Here is a 12,791-nt window from a genome sequence, read left to right as displayed (position 1 = left end):
TCACAAGCACCATCATCAATCAGAGCCCTCGCACAATGACCTGCAAACAGCCTAATTAAGTTAGCCTAATTAACCTAATTAAATGTCTCACTCTGGCCGCTTTACTATGGAGAGTAAATTGAAAGATAAAATAGAGATCATTACTCATCAGATTGGATGGCATTTGTTCAGCAGAAATAAAAACTTGTCTTCTTAATCTATATTACCTCAGAACTGAAAGAAATATTTTGACATATATGTCACGAAAAATATGGTCTCTACTGCTGTATTTGTTTAAGTGGCCTGGATTTGTCAAAGCAAAAATATGCTGTTTTCTTATTAGCTCTGTAACAACAACGATAATAATTTCAATTCATATAGCACAACAGCTTTCACAAGCAGAGCTACAGAGCTGTTCTGTTGTCCTGCATTAAATCTTCTCAGCTGCCACCCGGATAACTGCAGTCCAATGTCTGAGGACACTTTGAAGGTCAATTGAATAAGGCGTGCTGTAGAAGCTTGGAGAGCTGAGGGCAATGGGACGCTGGGCCTGAATGCAAGCAGATGCACTTTGTGCATCGCTGTTTGTGACTGCCATGTTATCTAAAGGTGAGCGTAATTTAAAGACATATTATAGGGACCTTTGCAGATCTGTTTGTGTCTGTGTGTATGTATGTATGTGTGTGTGTGTGTGTGTGTGCGTGTGTGTGTGTGTGTGTATGTGGGTATGGGTGTGTATTTGTGTGCGTGTGTGTGTGGGGTGGGGAGCCCTGGTGCTTCCTTCGCGCCGGTGGGCCTGGCGTGGGGAGAGAGTGAAGACGGAAGGAAAATCAATGCAGCCGAGTCCCCTCCATCACTTTAACTAGGTGAGCTAGAAGCCTGGTCCCCTCTCAGGGGCCAATTTGTGGAGTAAACAGGAGCGGGGGCGACAGCAGCGGCCATCCCTGCTGCTGCCCCTTCCACCATTACTCAACTCTGAGTGGGTTTTAATAAGCCCGCTACAGGCCGCTCTTACAGGCACCCGCGCCCACAAGCAGATCACTCATCCCCAGGGTTCAAAACCTTCAGCACATGCACCTGCTAGCTGGGAGGAAAGTTCTCGCTTTCATCCGGAAGCCTGCGGTCAGCCCTCTGCTGGCACGTGACCTATTGTCCTCCGCATCACTGGGTTGACCTGCTCTGGACACATTCACACATATGCTAGCGGCACGGGGATGCAGGGCAACCTTTCAGGAGTAAGGCCAGAATGACTTTGAGCCTGTTGGTTTTGACGCTTTTCAGAGTGTAATGCCTTCGTAATAACATGCTATTTTTAGCGTTTGTCTCTACTACTTCAGTTTTCTCTTTGGCTAGAGCATTATATCAAAGATACAAAAGGTCTGAATGTAATAATCATCAGTATACATATCTAACTAACCATCCAGAATACTTCTCCGCGAAGGATTGTGGGCTATACCCTGATATGTGACTTTCTTGATCTTGAGTTGCATCTTCAGTGGCATGTATGTTCTGAAGCAGAATATGGACAAGGGGTGACTCTGTTCCCTCACCTGATCTTAATAAACAGGAAAGAGTCCCAGGGTGGGAAAGGCTCTAGTACTCCACTCCTACCAGGTGGATGACCGTGAGGCCACAGGGAAGAACAGACACCCTCCCTCATGCATTATTAAAAGAGGCTGGAGTTACCTTATCACACCCCTTGAAGGTGACACTGAGCAGGCTAAGGGTCCTTAGTGCTCACACACTACTGCCATCTGATTGAGCTGTTGCAGTGAAGAGCAATGTTCTTTCGTGTAAACATGTACACTGCAGAGATGCAGAGAGTAAACTGGAAATGTCACAGGATTTTCTAAGGCTTTTCTACTCTAAACCAAGCCACTTCTTCTTAAAAATGTCATTTAAATGCAGCAGTAGATGCTTAAAAGTTGATTAGAAGTATTCACTTTAGACGGAGTCAAGTTGATGCAGGGTAATATTTGACCAGAAGCTCATATTTATGCTGTATATTAGAAATAACATGATAATGTACTACTACTTACATATCAGATTGCTAATCAGATTCTAACAACTATGTCTAGATGTTTAATATAATTATACTTAACACTTGTTCTTCACTATCCCTGTTTTAAAAAAAAATCTCATCTGTGTGCACATATTCTCTATAAGAAACATGCTCTAGAAGAATCTGTAGGAGATTATGTCTTTTACCTCCTATAAATCTTGGTAATATGGTCAGGACATGAATTCCAGCTCATCACCAAAGAGTTACCTTCTTGGCAACTGGACCCTCCACTTCTCCGTCAGCTCAGGCTGGGGAGTGTCTCCTCATCCCTCCTCGGCCTGGGCTAAAGAGCTTCTCATCAGGCTGCCGGGTGCTTCCACACCTCAGCCCACACACTGCAAGCCAGCTATTTGAGCTGAGGGCCTGCAGTCTCTCCTGGAGCCCCCTGCCAGGCCTACTCAGGGCCTGCCACGGTTCCTCAGGGTTCATTACGCATCCTTACCATTACTCACAATAGAGCAGCTCACCGATGCGCCTCATACGTTTCACCTGCCAATCCATCTTGTAGTTTGCCACTTTATTAGCGTGCTGTTTAATGTCCCTGCTTTTATGGCTGCTGTTGGTGCTTTTATTCTCCTCTCTCTTACCCAGGAGTGAACATCCAGCAATGAAGCAACCAATTTGCCTACAGAGTTGGGGCATTCATACTTATTTGTATTTATTTGTGATTTAATGTTATGCTCTAAATATCTGAAAATGGAAATGGAGAGAAAGTACTCACCCTATATTTTTCTACTAAGCATCAGGCCTTATCAGATGTTGGCCCAAAAAGGGGGAGAAAGAAATCTCTGGCTTGTGCATTTTACCGCTGATTTAATTAGCTGTCTTCCCGTAAGTTCACCTCAGTATCTGTCACGCCTCACTAAAATGGAAATGCGTTCTTGGGGGAAAAAGGCAGATTAATGAATGCCCTTTGTAATAAACGCAAATGGGAAGCGAAAATATGCCCAGTCATGAAGTTTAATTGTGCTTTCTAGTGACTAGCTTTGGCTGGGATGATGGGAGACAGAAAGCAGGAAGGAGAAGAGCGAATAGCGGGAAGCAAAGAAAACAAAGAGATGGGAGGTGGAAGGAAAGGGTGGGGTGGTGGGGCCAGAGGTGGTGCAATGTAGCATGGAGCATGTAACACACTGCCTCAGCCATCTAATGAAGTGAGTGTTTATGACTAAGCGTGGCCATGTCACATCCCCCACTCTGACAATGGCTTTAAATCATTTATGCACATCTACTGACTTTTACTAGCCTGAACCTTTATTCACATGGAGAGTGTTACCCTGCCCCCCTGTATTTTATTTAGCCAATGCTTATTTAAAAACACAGAATGAAATAGATCTTAAAGTTAGTCCAAGCAGACATGTGGGACGTTCCCTTGGTCATGCAGATAAGTCCGTCTCCTCATGACGCTTTAGGTATTTTGGATGGTGGATATGTTGATGTTCCCTTCTCTGCGTGGCAGTCTGAGAGCAGGTGATGAACATCCTGCTGGTTCCCCCTCCATGCATGCTACCTGCGTCGCCCCTTTTCCACTGTGCACTGTTACTCTGCATGTTCCTGCTGCTGCTTACATGCTGTGTGTTTTCATCCTAGTCGTGGGACATCAATCTGTCTTGCGCCGCGTGGCCTGGCTCACGGACGCACAGCAGCACCTATCAAACAGGAGGAGGCACTAAAGCTGCTTTTCCCTGCGCCACATAAAAGCCACTTCCTGTGCGCTGCAGATGCACGCGCAAGTAAACACAGTAGAAGCAGAAAACATGATAAGGAAATAGTCATACTAATTATGCGGTTAATTCTTTGAGGACTGCACCAGCTTGATAAAGGATGCTAGAGCTCATTAAAGAAAAAGCAGCTTTGTAATTTTGAATTCTTTTTTTTTTTTTTTACCCAGCTTTATTTTAATCCCACTTTATGAAGTTCACTCTGTGCGTGCGTGTGCATGCATCTGTGGGTGTATGTGTCTGAATGCGTGTGTGCTGGTAGGTGGGCGGTCGACGGGCGAGGGGAAAGGAAGGAGGGCTTGGAGCAGCACAAGGCTGCAAGGGTCCCTGTCTTCAAGACATTAACACTCCGCAAGCTTTTGTTGCCACCTAGGGTTCAATCTACACTCTCGCCTTTCTCATCATCACTAACACTATTATTCTCTCTCTCTCTCTCTCGCTCTCTCTCTCTCGCTCTCTCACTGTCTCTCTCTCTACCCATTTAAAATCTAAGATGCAATTAGAATAGAGAATGTGGCATTTCATTAGCATACATGTGAGTTTGAGTTGCTAGAGGGCTGGCTGCTCTGTGGTGGGTGAGTGGCAGGCTGCAGTTGCCCCACTCTTCCCAGAGGAGAGCGATGGAGATATCCCACAAAGCCACTGCCTGTCAGATCTGTTGGGCCTGTAGAGAGCCACTGTCCTCAAGATGGCTCTGCCTCGCAAAGAAAATGTCACCCTGTCAGCAAAAAAAAAAAGAAAAGAAAAAGAGCCACGGAACCCTTTGTATGAAAAGGATTTGAAATGGTAGGTGTATCGAATGACACAAATAATATCTGCAAGTTTTGAATGCTCTCAAGTGTAAAGTAAGCAATTGTTCTTAGACATACATTTATAAAATTAAATTTTTATTTTAAAAAAGTAGTGTTAAAAATGACATTTTGGAGCAACTACACAGCCATGTTCAAAATTCAATCAGTGTCATTTTTTAAAATTTATGCTTCATGTAAAATGTGTTTTGATGACAAGAAAAAACAATAACATGCTACTTGTAAAGACAATTATACAAAGTCAGGCACAAACCATTTTTGAAAGAAAACAAAACACAATGTTTTCACTTTTTTCTATTCTCCCCTTTACCTGGACAGTGGGACCTAAAATTGGAACCTGTTGTACTCTATACTCTAGCCAGTGTATACTCAAGTCAGTGTTTAGTGTGACCTCCCTTGGCACCTAGGACATCTTGAATTCTTTTGGGGAGACTGTCCTGAAGTTTTATGAAGTAATCTTCTGGTATACTATACCAGACTTCTTTCAGTACTTAACAGTACTTCTTTTATAATTAGGCTTTTCTTGATATTGCTTAAGTGTAAAGGGAGGTCACACTAAATACTTACCACTGTGCCTATAGTAGATGTTTTGTTCTGATTTTTTTTCTGTTTTTTAATACTGCATACAATGTTTTAGTATTTTCTGGTTGTATTCTTAATAATTATATTAGAAATAATTATAGAATTATATATGGTCAAGGGCTAATCTAATGGTGGCATTTTTTTAACAGTGCTCTCTATTGTGGGGGGTTTCACAGTAGTGTGTGTGTGTGTGTGTGTGTTGTTATTAACATCTTTATTATGTTATTAACATCAATATTATGACAACATGTTATATACAAAAATGTGTATGGTTTTCATAACATATTAAGAATACATATTTTTACTTTATCTCTTATTGGGGAGGGTGTTTAGTCCTGATTTATTAGTTCGATTAGCGAGTACGTTCTAGTTTTGAGCTTACTGACTTCATGTGTGACACCTTGGTTTGTCTGTTGGTGTTTCACAGCAATCCATTTAATCTAACAGGACTGAACAATATGTAAGTTATATGCTTTCACACACTGATGCAGGTGAAGTTTTAAACAGTGCCGGCTCCTCTCCGCTGCTGCCCTGTCCAACAATTCTGAGCAGCTCCTCTGCGTTACATGGAATTCTGGCTACTGCACGAATGTTGCCGATGGCAATTGGGTCCCAGCTGTAACTCATGAGCCGAAACGAGATGTCTCCCGTCGCCCAGGGGAGAGGGGCGGGGGGCACAGAGCGAGATGCGCAAATCAGTCCCTGAGTGCCCGGTAGTACTGGTGTCATCCCTGCCCCAGGGCCACGCTCTAAATCACAGACAGGGGGGACAAAATGGGGGAAAGAGGCAAAAAGGGCCACTTTAGCCTAACTAAAGCGCTTAGCATTCAGTGGGCACTGCCCGCACCATCTTGTTTCTCATTTAAGCACCGACTGGCCTGGCGATAACGAATGGTGCCACAGGTAATTGCAAAATTGGCAGGGTTGTCAGGGAGATTTGGTGAATGGTGCAGACAGATCCGACACTGGAGTTCATGAGGTGTCGGCCCTCTCAGAGATTTATGACCCCCTGAAGCCAAGCAGCAACAAAGTACCCAGAGTTCAGGAAAAAGTACAACATTCTTCATAAGGGCTCAACTCTATATCAGAAGTTCCCTCCAGACAGAGACTCTGGGCTGAGACATCGGCAGATGAAGCAAAACTTCCTCGGCAGATTAAACAGACTGCTTTAGTCCACATTTACCAGGCTAAAAGACCACAATTCCAGACATTTGAAAACTCCTATCATATGTGTCATATGTCAAATGTTTTGAGGCTGCCTTACATTGGGGTTGTACAGTAGTTGAAGCTGCTGCATATTTTCAAAGGATGTTTCTTAGTGTAACATTTTATCAGCTGTTGATATGTGTTAATGGTCCCAGAAAATGAACTACATAAGAATATATAGCGAGCAGGAACCACAGAACAATAAGAGAGGCTGATGCTTCCTAAGGGGAGGTGTCATTTCAGATGTGTGTAAATCTAGCTGTGGCAGTGGAGTGACACGAGGGCAGCGTGTGGTTAGGAATAGGTGATCACCTCCGGCTCTCTGTGGATGTGGGCATTAACCTCAGGAAGAGGGGATAATTGCATCTGTCAGACTCATTTAACTGCTGAGATGGCCGTCGTTTTCTATTTACGTCCTGCTCTAAATCTGTGGGGGTTCTAAATGACTCTGGCATGATGCTGGTTCTTTCTTGCTTCTTGTGTGTTTGTGGATATCTATGAGATAACTACACAGATAAATGCCACCTGACGAATCTACTGTACAACACCCCAGTAAAAATTAGCTTGAAAACTACAGTATGTCTCCAACACATGCATCCAGAGGAAGAGACATCCCATGTGGTTGCAGAAAACACAAGCAGTGCTGCTTTAGTAGTTCATGCATATATGTCCAATCATGACAAATTCTTCTTTGTTGGATTTCCCTTCAGTGAGACCCTCTCTGTTTTTCAGGAGGAAGAAGAAATCGCTGAGGCTGAAGGGGAGTCCATGAAAGAGGAAACAGCAGAGCAAACTGAAGTACCTCACTTCCAACAGTAGTGTTCTGTTCAGTTAGTGTTTTCCCCTCCAATTTCCTTTGAATTCAGATTCTGGCAGTCTTGCATTCAACTAGCAGTACCAGTATTTTTTATTTGTTTTTTTACCTTTGTTGATTTATTTCTAGAGACATTAATCTGATTTGCCACTGAAATCTTATTGTACAGTTACTAGCCACAACTTACATTTTTTGTCAGATTTTATGTTGCTCACACAATGCCATCTTTTGCCTGTAAGCAAGTTTTCTGATATTTATATATTGTGTTTGATAATATATAGTCATCTGCATGTAACTCTAAATTACTTGCTTTAAGCGTTAAGCTAAGAATGTATGTGAGAAATTGGAGGTAATTGCACTGACATTTTTTGCCAACACCATTTATTACAGTTGCCATCAGTGAACCTATGAGATGAGTCACAAATTGACTTTCAACTATCAGTCTAAGGGAAGTGGCTTTGGCGAGTCATTAGCGATGGCTGGAAGTCGAACTCTTCAGGGCCAGCACCGCCGTCTCCTTCCTCAGTGTTCTGGAGTCATGGTGGATCCCTGGCCATCCCTGGATCTGCACTCCAATGCAACCTCTATCTGATGCTGTGCTGTGCTGGGACTGGAGTCCAGTCCAGACTTTTTCTTCAGCCTATTTTCATACACTAAATGGCCCTCAGTCTGAATGTGAACATCCTGTGTGATATATTTTTTTATATATCTTTCACCCGTTTCTTTCTGTACAAAGAGAGATTAACTATTAACTATTGTTAGATATTGTTTATTCTCCAACATTTATGTCTGCATTTAATGTTTTGTTTTTTCCTTTTTTATACCTATCTGCATGTGCCCATTACACAGAGTGAGGCAATGACCATTTCAGTGCACTGTGGTATATTTACATTGGCTGAAATGGTTTTGCAGCACCTAGTAAGAGTAAATAATTATACATAGCCCTCAGATATCAGAGCAACCCTATTTTTGCATTTTTTACAATACTCTTCATACAGAATTGTGCGAGGATGTGCACATGCTAGCATGTGGCCTCTGATTGTGCGGCTAGTAAATGGTGGTCATGCATTTCAATTCTTGCTTTCATTTCACCATGTTGCAGAATTTTGTAACACTATGCCTGCTACACAAGTTTACACAAGAGTCTGTATTTAGGTACTTTGTAAATGTGTAATTCTTAATAAACATTACTTTATGCCCTTGGCACTGATGTTTATCTCTCTATCTAACCGAATGCCATTCAACATGAAATTAAATTGCAGCACTACAGAATCAAAATTGTAATGTTCTTAATCAGATTACTAAATATACCCCGTAACTCATAAATTCTGCTATTTCTCTCTATTTGAGCTTGGGTCATGCTGGCCAGCATCAGCCAAACTGAATGTCCTTCTAGAAGCAAGAATGTGTGATGTTTCCCTGGAAGCCTGAATGCTTGTGATGTGTTGTGCCCTCGGAAGCCTGAACATGTGTGATGTGTTGCATGTGGTGTCCACTACATGGAGAAGAAAAAACTAAACAAAAACAAAAACTGTTGGATCTCTATCTCATTGGAACTGCACCACCCCCACTTCTGTCAGAGAGGTGTCTGGGCATACTGACATTAATCCATTGAGGGGTGTAATTCCAATTTGTTTCAAAGCAACTATTAATTTACCCATTTCAAGGCCATGCAGGAGGGAACCCCTGTAAGGCCACTGAACCATGAAAGACATTATCTGGAGGACTGTCTCTTTTTGCCGGAGTGGGCAGGAAACCGTGCCGGCGATTGATGCGCTTTGATGAGGTGTCGTGGGCTTGTACTGCCAGTGGAGACGGGCCCCCTGCAGCCCAGCTCCCAGCATGCCATGTGAGGAGGACGTCATTAGGGCTGTGATAACGGCGTCGGGTGTGCTAATGTTGGAGTGGCCCGCTCAGTCAGATGCTCAGAGCTCCCTTTGCCCTGAAATGTACGCTTTCAGCATAGCAAGCACACCATTAATGATAACCAGCCACTCCAAGAGCAGGGCTGTGCTCAACAAGCAAGTCTGAGGAACATGTGCTCCCATTAAAAGTCTTTAAAAGACCAAAGTGGTCTCTGGAACATAGTGAAAAGAAAATGACTGTAATGATCATGACATGTTCTGTTCATGATTTCCCTGAAATGGCCAACCTTTATGATGTAGTGTCTTTATAATGTGCAGCTTTTTTTTTTAATTAATTTATTTCAAAAGAGAACAGAAGCAGTGTGGAGTGTATAAAGATTCTCTTCAGGGGAGTGGACCCAGGTGTATTTGGCTTTCCTTATTTCCTCTTCCCCCTTTCTGGTCATCTGTTTACACAGTTCAGTGTTGACAGTGTTAAATAAAAGTGAAGTGAAGTCAGTTAAGTGTAACTCACTAAAAATGCTTATGCATAAAACATTGTCATAATATATTACTTAGTGATGTGCACAGTAACATTTATGAAAAATCTTTTAGTTGCCTTGTAAATGCTGATTACTAGAGCAGCCAGATCTATAGGTTTTCATGCAGAGTAGAATGGAGGAGGGTAGGCAGAGCAATATGAAACACTCTAATGGTTAAAAGTGCAGTCACATGCTCTGGGTCAAAGATAAATTCTTCCACTGAATGTGTTGGTTGTAACTTGATTAAAACAGCAGCAAAATAAATGAGATAATTCTGAGATGATGGACTACTAAAATAAAAGAAAGCAAGGTTAGATAGATAAATGATAGTATAAACTGCACCTAAATGCTTTGGGTCAAGAACTGAATCAGAATAATATGTTTTGGCTGTAGTTCAAAAGTTCAAGGAGTTATATCAATAGCTTTGTATGGTATGATAGAGGAATGTAAGGATCGTTGGCTACATGAGTGCTATCAATATGAAGTGCTGTTATGTGCTTTGGGTCAGCAGTTAAATCTTTCTGCCAGGTTTGCTGTCCATATCTATAGTAAGTATAAATATGTATAGGTGAGAGCAGCCCTGTGCTTGGCCATCTGTCTGTACTCGCATTCTTTACATTCTAAATAAATTGTGTTCATCGTGTTGTCATTTTCACTATGCTAATATCTTGAGTCACTTTTCACTAATCATCAGCATGGGCCACTATATCATGTGAACGTAACAAAAAAGCAGTTAAATGGGCTCCCATCTGTTTTTATTAATAATAATAATAATAATATTATTATTATTTTCCTAAAGGTTTATGGTCATCCAGCTTTCATGATCAATGTGAGAGATTGCACAGAGAGTATTATGAAAGGGATTAGAACTAATGCAAAGCTTTACAGTCTTTAAAACACTTATATAGGCTGTGATCGTTTTATTTTATAAGTTATGAGTGCACTACAACCATTGTAACATTCAAAATATATTATATATACAAATTTCAGATGTAAGTTTAAATATTCCTCTTGTATCACTTGTTGTTAATCCAGAAACTACTTGAAGGCCAAACAGCATTAATTCCCTTTACTTTTTGTGCTTAGCCATGCTTTGCATATGATAGCCTTATCCAGATCAATTTAGATTGATCTTTCTACTGACAGTTGCTGTCTGCCTCAAGCCTCCCTGTTAGTCTCTATCAGTGACTAATTTCCCCCCATGTTGCCTGATGATTAAAACGGTAAGGATTCACTTAGCAGACAGAACGACATTTTGATTAGAGCTTTAAATGCTGTCCCTGGCTCACTCTCTCTCTCTCTCTCTCTCTCTCTCTCTCTCTCTCTCTCTCTCTGTCTCTCTCTCTCTTCCTTTCTCTTCCTTTCTCTCTGACTCTCTCTGTGTTTTAATTGCTGTGAATAATGCTTAAAATAACATCTCTTCAGGACCTGAGAGCTGCTTGGATGACCTTTTCCAGGCTCTGCTGTGTTGTGACAGTCATTTTTAAGTCTGAAATGTGTGCTTTGTTCAGAAGCAGTGTTCGCAGGGTGCTAATCTCTGCCTCTCAACATCTTGCCACACACATTCATTAAGAGCAGAGGTCCTATAAGGGTCTCTGACACCTTGGAGTTAGACCTGCTAATGACTTGCACTTCTGAATCTAAAAGATTATCACATTTTTTTGTTTTGATTTCTATTAGGACTGACAATGTAAGATTTAATGTGATTCTACATAAGAACAGAGCTTCTTTAACAAGAAACAATTCACAATTAAACACTAAAGGGAATTATTATTATTATTATTATTATTATTATTATTATTATTATTATTATTATAATGTTTAACTACAATTATTTAAAGTTTAACAACATTCATAAAAATGATAATACAAATAATAATAGTAATAATAATAATATAATTCTCTGTCTCACATGGAATTTTTTTTTGTACCCAGTCAAGCACTCTTTTCCTCCAGTGTCTTTACCATAAAAAGGTTGGTTTTCACTGTCTTTGGAACCTGTAAAATTTATACCCACATAAAAAGGTAAATACCTTGCTAGGCCTTACTGATATAAGCTACTGATTGTCTGCCTATTAGTATTTTATGGTGGGTGTAATTCAGATGGAGATGCCATGGCTTTCCAGCAGTTGCTCTAGCTTGAACCTGCTTTGAGATTGCTAGGCATTCCCCAGAGACAACTGACTCCATTACTCTGTAAATCAACCTGTGAAATTTATGAAAAAAAAAAGTGACAAATTATTATTTTCATTTTAAACAAAATTAAGAGTGTACTCCAGTACATCAAAGCCCTTGTGTCTTCAGTTGAAGATATAGAATGGGGTTAAAATTATATTTTGTCAGAGTCAAATAAGCTTCTGCCACGTTAGTCTAGTATCTTGCTAATATGATAATGTGATAATATGATAATATGTTAATATGATAATATGATAATATGGACCTAAAGCTGAAAATGTTAGAAATTCTTCATATCTCATGTGAAAACATATCTTTATGTAAACATATACTTTGAAGTCAATTTTGCAATGTAATATTTGAAGATATGTTTGTCATAAAAAGAAGAAATTACACATACACAAGAGTCAAACTACAGGTAGGCTACATGAGAAAACATACACTATATTACAATATATACACTAGATTAAGAAGGACACACCTCTTAATCATGGAATTCATGTGTTACTTACAGTCCCATTGCCACAGGTGTATAAAATCTAGCACATAGCCATGCAGTCAGTCTTTACAATAATTTGAGTATATGTTGGTCATTCTAAAGAGCTCAGTGAATTTGAGAATGGTACTGAAATAGGATGCCACCGTTGCAACAAATCAGTTTGTGAAATTTCTTCCCAACTAGATATTCCACGATCAACTGTGAGTGGTAACATTGAAAATTGGCTGCATTTAGGAACCACAGCAACTCAGCCATGAAGCGACAGTCGACACAAAGTTACAGAGCAGGGTCGCCAAGTGCTGAAGTGCATAGTGCATAAAATTCACCAACGCTCTGCTGACTCAATAACTGCAGAGTTCCACAACACTGACATTACCATCAGCACAAAAACGGAGCGCCAGGACCTTCATGTCATGGGTTTATGTGGCCAAGCAGCTGCATACAAGCCTTACATCACCAAACACAATGTCAAGTGTTGAATGGAGTGGTGTAAAGCATGTTGCTACTTGACTCTGAAGCAGTGGAAATGTGTTCTGTGGTGGACCATTCATGCTTCTCTAT

The 12,791-nt window shown here is 40.9% G+C and overlaps 1 protein-coding gene across 3 annotated transcripts in view; it reads left to right on the top strand.

Moving 5' to 3' along the window:
• Positions 1 to 8,373, top strand: part of phf14 (PHD finger protein 14) — a 58,083-nt gene extending 49,710 nt beyond the window's left edge. For 2 of the 3 annotated variants that reach the window (XM_027010130.2, XM_027010128.2), the window contains exons 18-19: positions 7,089 to 7,186; positions 7,561 to 8,373. In XM_027010130.2, coding sequence (XP_026865931.2) covers positions 7,089 to 7,175 — 87 coding nt within the window. In that variant the 3' untranslated portion in view covers positions 7,176 to 7,186; positions 7,561 to 8,373. The remainder of the gene's footprint in view (positions 1 to 7,088; positions 7,187 to 7,560) is intronic. The other variant, XM_027010129.2, reaches the window with a different exon arrangement.
• Positions 8,374 to 12,791: the final 4,418 nt, after the last annotated feature.

Source organism: Electrophorus electricus, chromosome 8 (assembly GCF_013358815.1).
Source record: "Electrophorus electricus isolate fEleEle1 chromosome 8, fEleEle1.pri, whole genome shotgun sequence".
Classification (NCBI taxonomy): Eukaryota; Metazoa; Chordata; class Actinopteri; order Gymnotiformes; family Gymnotidae; genus Electrophorus; species Electrophorus electricus.
The sequence above is the reverse complement of the archived record's forward strand: the minus strand, read 5'-3'. Positions and strand labels throughout refer to the sequence as shown.